We start from the raw sequence: 5,352 nt of genomic DNA on the forward strand, positions 1-5,352 counted from the left end.
CCTGATGGCCGGCTGGTGGGGAACGGGGTGGGGGTCCAGGAGGAAAGTGGCCACATTGGGTGGGGTTTCTGGGGTGGCCTCAGGTTGGTCAGGGCACCGCCTACCGGTACCCATTCCCTGTCCCCGCAGCATTGAGATCGACCAGAAGCTGCAGGAGATCATGAAGCAGACGGGCTACCTGACCATCGGGGGCCAGGTACCAGTCTTCCCTTGTTACCTGGTCGTGGGGCGGGAGGACGCGCAGCTGGGTGGACCCATCCCCGGGGTGCAGCAGGGGCCCCAGGACCCTCCAGCCTTTGCTCTCCCCCCAGCGCTACCAGGCAGAAATCAACGACCTGGAGAACCTGGGCGAGATGGGCAGCGGCACCTGCGGCCAGGTGTGGAAGATGCGCTTCCGGAAGACAGGCCACATCATCGCCGTCAAGGTGAGCCTCGGGGCCCCGCCCCCCAGGCTGGGCCGCACACCCCGGCCCCAGGGCTCAGGCTCCCCCATCTCTGCCCCGCAGCAAATGCGGCGCTCGGGGAACAAGGAGGAGAACAAGCGCATCCTCATGGACCTGGACGTGGTGCTCAAGAGCCACGACTGTCCCTACATCGTGCAGTGCTTCGGGACCTTCATCACCAACGTGAGTCGCCACCGCCTCCTCCCACCCCCTTCCCCCTTCTCAGACCGGAGCCCGAAAGAGCGGGGTAGGTGAGCCAGAGGCGGCCCCAAGCGACGTGTCCTCCCCCAAGCCCCGGTGTTGCCGCCCCCACGCCCAACTTCAGCGTGGCCCCCCAAGCCTCACTGTGCCCCGCAGACGGACGTCTTCATCGCCATGGAGCTCATGGGCACCTGTGCTGAGAAGCTGAAGAAGCGAATGCAAGGCCCCATCCCTGAGCGCATCCTGGGCAAGATGACGGTGGCGGTGAGTGGCGTGTCAGGGGCTGGTGGCGGGCAGGCGGCCCCAGGCCCGTCCTCCGTGTCACAGCCCCCTCCATGCCCTTGCAGATCGTGAAGGCGCTGTACTACCTGAAGGAGAAGCACGGCGTCATCCACCGCGACGTGAAGCCCTCCAACATCCTGCTGGACGAGCGGGGCCAGATCAAGCTCTGCGACTTCGGCATCAGCGGCCGCCTGGTGGACTCCAAGGCCAAGACGCGGAGTGCCGGCTGCGCCGCCTACATGGCGGTGAGCGGGAGCCCAGCCTGTGGGGTGGGGGTGGAAAGGCTGTCCCGGCCTCGGGGTACAGCCTCCCCTTTCCTCCCCCCAGCCCGAGCGCATCGACCCCCCGGACCCCACCAAGCCTGACTACGACATCCGGGCTGACGTGTGGAGCCTGGGCATCTCGCTGGTGAGTTGGGGCCTGCCCTGTCCTCAGCCTGGGCACAAGGGCTTCTGGGGCATGGAGGGCGGGCACGGACCCATCTCGGCCAGTCCAGCCCTGCCGGTCTCCCTCCCAGGTGGAGCTGGCGACGGGACAGTTTCCCTACAAGAACTGCAAGACCGACTTTGAGGTCCTCACCAAAGTCCTACAGGAAGAGCCCCCACTCCTGCCTGGGCACATGGGTTTCTCGGGGGACTTCCAGTCCTTTGTCAAAGACTGGTGAGAACCTCCCCTCCACTGGGGCGGGTCGGGAAGGAGGGAAGCTCGGCGGGGAACACCCTGCGGTGGGTGGGGCAGCTGTGAGCAGGCTCAAGGCCAGGGCTGCAGGTGGGAGCTGGAACCCATGCCCTGGGACCACGAAGGTGGGCTTGGGCCTGGTCTGAGGGGACAGCTGTGGGCATCTGGCAAGGTGGCCACGGGAGGGTGTGAGCTCAGAGCTGTGTATGCGGAAGGTTCGTGTCTGTCTCCCGGGGGGCCCTCTCACCTCTTGGGGGCCTTGGCCAGTTTTGGCCCCCCAAGCCAGCCACGCAGGGCCAGCAGGGGACGTGCTGCTGGGCAGGTCACAGCTGTGAGCTGGGGCCTGGGAACTTCCACAGCCGCTGCCCCCCCGACTTTGGAGACCCCTGGGTCCAGGGCAGGGCTCAGCAAGGGAGCAGCCGTCCCCTCCCAGCCCTCACTTTTCTCCCTCCTCGTCCTCCAGCCTTACTAAAGATCACAGGAAGAGACCAAAGTATAATAAGCTACTTGTGAGTATTTGGGCCGGCCCTCCCTGTGCCCGCCCCCTTCCTGTCCCCTGGAGGGAAGACCCCTCCTAAGCAGCCCCCTCGCCCGGCAGGAACACAGCTTCATCAAGCGCTACGAGACGCTCGAGGTGGACGTGGCGTCCTGGTTCAAGGATGTCATGGCGAAGACCGAGTCGCCGCGGACGAGTGGGGTTCAGAGCCAGCACCACCTGCCCTTCTTCAGGTAGCCTTGAGGCGGGGCCAGCCCCGCAGGGGGCCAGGGGCACGGCCACAGGCCCCCTCCCTACCCGCTGCCCAGCTGCCCGCCAGGGGAGACCTGGGACCTGGACAGCCACCAAGGGCTGAGGACAGAAAGTGTGGGGTGCCCACCCGCCCCCGGGCCCGCCAGGCCCCAGCCCTTCCCGCCCCGGGGTCAGCCGGCCACGTGTCCCCCCGACAGACACTGTGAACGGAAGACAGCAGGCCGCGAGCAGACTCGCTATTTATTCAGTCATAACCTCTGGGCTGGGACGGCCCCCAGGGCCCGGGAGAGAGCCCCCGAGTCCCGACCCCCACGCCCCCAGCGTGCTGGCTCTCCGCCGCTCCCCAGGAACCTGTTCCTTCTCCGTCTCCCTCTGTCACCCCCTCTACCTCTGTCCCTGTCTGGCTCTCCCATCACCTCCTTGCCTCTGCCTCTCTCCTGGCCCAAGTCTGGGCCCAGCCACCCCCGGCAGGACCCCTCGGGTCCACTTAGGTCTCTGTGGAGCAATGAGTCAGTGGCCCCCGGAAAGGCTTTGTGGCTGACGGGGCTGGCGTGTGTGTGTCTCTCTCTGTGTCTCTCTCCCTCTCTCTCTCTCTCTTTGATCTCAGGGGGTCCTTTTTGGAGTTTATTGTATTTTATTGTACTTGGTGGGGTGTTTGGGGGGTGGGGGGTGGAGGAGAGCTTGTTCTCATGGGGTTTGTCGGTACCTTCAGAAACTTTACCAAAGTCACGTTGAGCTGCTTTTGGTGGGGCCCCATCCACCCATGGGCATTGGAGACTGGCTGGGGGCCACAGCTTGGGGGTGAGTGGAAGACCTCAGGGGGTATGGAGGGGGCCTGAGGGGCCGTGGCCACACAAGATGGCCTTCAGGGAAGGGGCACGGGGTGTGGCGGAGAGCAGGCGGCCAAAGGGAATTGGCGACAGGAGGGGGACCGTGGGGCCCGGCAAGGGTGTCCGGAGGGAGTCAGGGGCTGAGGGCGAAGGGAGTGGACATGGGGGTTTGAGGACGTGTGACAGGCTCCAGTGGGGTGGGAGCCAGGCCAAGGGTGGGAGTGCAAGGCGGTCGTCCCCATCGTGCCCACAGGCCAGCCCCCAGCCCGCCTTGAGGCCTGGGTCAAGGAAGGACCAAGTGTCCACCCAGGGGCCCGGCCACAGTGCCCCCAAGAGCCTGCTGCGGTGGCCAGAGCAGGAGGGGGTGTGTCCTTTTTGTGGGATGATGCATGCAAATCAAGCAGACAAGTGAAACAAAATTAAACGAAAAAAGAAGAAAAAAACCCGTAAAACCACAGACAGAAACCAAGCAACACCAAAGGTGAGGAACCTCGCTGGATGCAGCTGAAGCGACTAGGCTTAGGCGCCACTCTGTCCTCTTGACTTACGTCGACTCTTGTCATTATATTCACAAATGCCGCATGTGTAAAGAGTCATAGGAGTCGCCTTCTCTCTGCCTGGGGGGAAGGCTGCCTTGCCCTCATCCTCTGCGAGGGGCTGGGAGCGGGACGGCCACCCGGCTGGTCCCAGGGCCAGCGCAGGCCCAGGCCGGGCTGCCCGGTTTTATTTTTATTTAACTCGATTTCCTGTTTTGTGAGTGTGTGTCCACCCGCCCCCTCCCTTCAGTGTTACGTGGGAGCCCTGGGGAGCCTCTGACCTCCCTGCCTCTCCCAAGACCTCCCTGCCTTCACCAGCCATCCCTCTGGACCAGGCAGAGGGCGGATCGGGCAGGCAGGGGCCTGGGGTGGTCTGGCCCAGCCCACCGGCCACAGACCTCTTCTCAGGCCACCAGTATTGCCCTGTCCCTTTTTAAAACAAAGCACCCTCGTTTGTAAATCCTTAGATGCTTGAGAATAAACCCCTCCCTTTTCTTCCGAGCCCTGGTGTGTCGTGAGCCTGGCGGTACCTGGCAGGGAGTGGTGGGTAGTGGCTGAGGGAGGGGGGCTGTTCTGGTGGATGAGGCCTCTGCATCGAGGGGAAACTGAGGCAAGGTGGGAGCTGGGAGCCAAGTGTTTGTGGTGACTCGCTCAGTGTCAAGCGGCAAATGTGAGGGACCTCCTACCCCCAGTAGCTACAGGTTGGTCGGGTAGGAGAGGAGCCCTTAATCCCCAGCAGGCCTTGGGTGCCGGCTCTGATGTCAGCCCCTGGGTCTGCCACCCCCGCTCCCTGCCTCCCGGGTGACTACCCAGCCAAGGACACGGCCACCTGCCCACCTGCCAGGCCTGGGTGCAGCCAGCCCGGCGCCTCTGCCCTGGCCCTGAACACGCTGACCTCGGCCGGTCCAGCATGCTGGGCACCGCACTCCTGCTGCTGGCCCCGCTCCTGGGGACTGCCGTCGTGCCCAGCTGGCCATCTGGTATGTACGGGCTAGGGGACGCCAGGCTGGTCATGCTCCCATCCTTGTGGTGGGCTGTCTCGGTTTGAGCTCTCAACCCTGGGGGCGCAGGTGTGGCTGAGGACCCCCTGTGTCCCCCACTCTGCCTCCAGGTCCTCGAGTCCCAATTTCCTCCAAGTCCCCAGCAGCCACTGAGGCCAGAGCTGTGGGAGGGCATGGTCTGTGCAGATTCTCCCCAGAAACAGGTGGGGGGTGAGCCGAGTGTCTGAGGTCATCTGTTGTCGCACAAGACCCCAGCTGGGTCCGCCGGAAGGCAGGCGCAGAGGGAGGGCTCCTGGGTGGGGGAGGGGGCTGGAGACCCCCACCTTGGCTGCGAGGGCCCTCAGCCTGGGAGTGTGGGCCCCGGACAGACGGATAAGTCTCCGGTCCTGGTCAGACCGGGCTGTCTGCGCACCTCCCTGCCTCTGTCCCCTGGTGACGGCAACGCCCGCCTCACCGTAGAAAGCGGAGCGGCCTGCGGAAGGGGGAGCTCCGCGTTTGCCCAGCGGCTCCTCGGCCCGTCCCCCGGCGCCCCAGGGCTTTCCACCTCCCCTCGCCAAGGGGCGCGCGGCGTTGCGCCCGGCTCAGCCGCGCGACTGCGCCGGCCCCGGGCCCCAGGCCCCAGGGGGTGCGACC

The 5,352-nt window shown here is 65.2% G+C and overlaps 1 protein-coding gene across 1 annotated transcript in view; it reads left to right on the forward strand.

Moving 5' to 3' along the window:
* MAP2K7 (mitogen-activated protein kinase kinase 7) overlaps positions 1-2,517 on the forward strand; it is a 7,843-nt gene extending 5,326 nt beyond the window's left edge. The window contains exons 4-12 of the mRNA XM_021708410.1: positions 117-196; positions 312-425; positions 507-626; positions 801-908; positions 992-1,171; positions 1,254-1,334; positions 1,444-1,586; positions 2,068-2,113; positions 2,203-2,517. Coding sequence (XP_021564085.1) covers positions 117-196; positions 312-425; positions 507-626; positions 801-908; positions 992-1,171; positions 1,254-1,334; positions 1,444-1,586; positions 2,068-2,113; positions 2,203-2,337 — 1,007 coding nt within the window. The 3' untranslated portion in view covers positions 2,338-2,517. The remainder of the gene's footprint in view (positions 1-116; positions 197-311; positions 426-506; positions 627-800; positions 909-991; positions 1,172-1,253; positions 1,335-1,443; positions 1,587-2,067; positions 2,114-2,202) is intronic.
* Positions 2,518-5,352: the final 2,835 nt, after the last annotated feature.

Source organism: Carlito syrichta, unplaced genomic scaffold (assembly GCF_000164805.1).
Source record: "Carlito syrichta isolate Samal-C Ts95f unplaced genomic scaffold, Tarsius_syrichta-2.0.1 Scaffold136374, whole genome shotgun sequence".
NCBI lineage: Eukaryota > Metazoa > Chordata > Mammalia > Primates > Tarsiidae > Carlito > Carlito syrichta.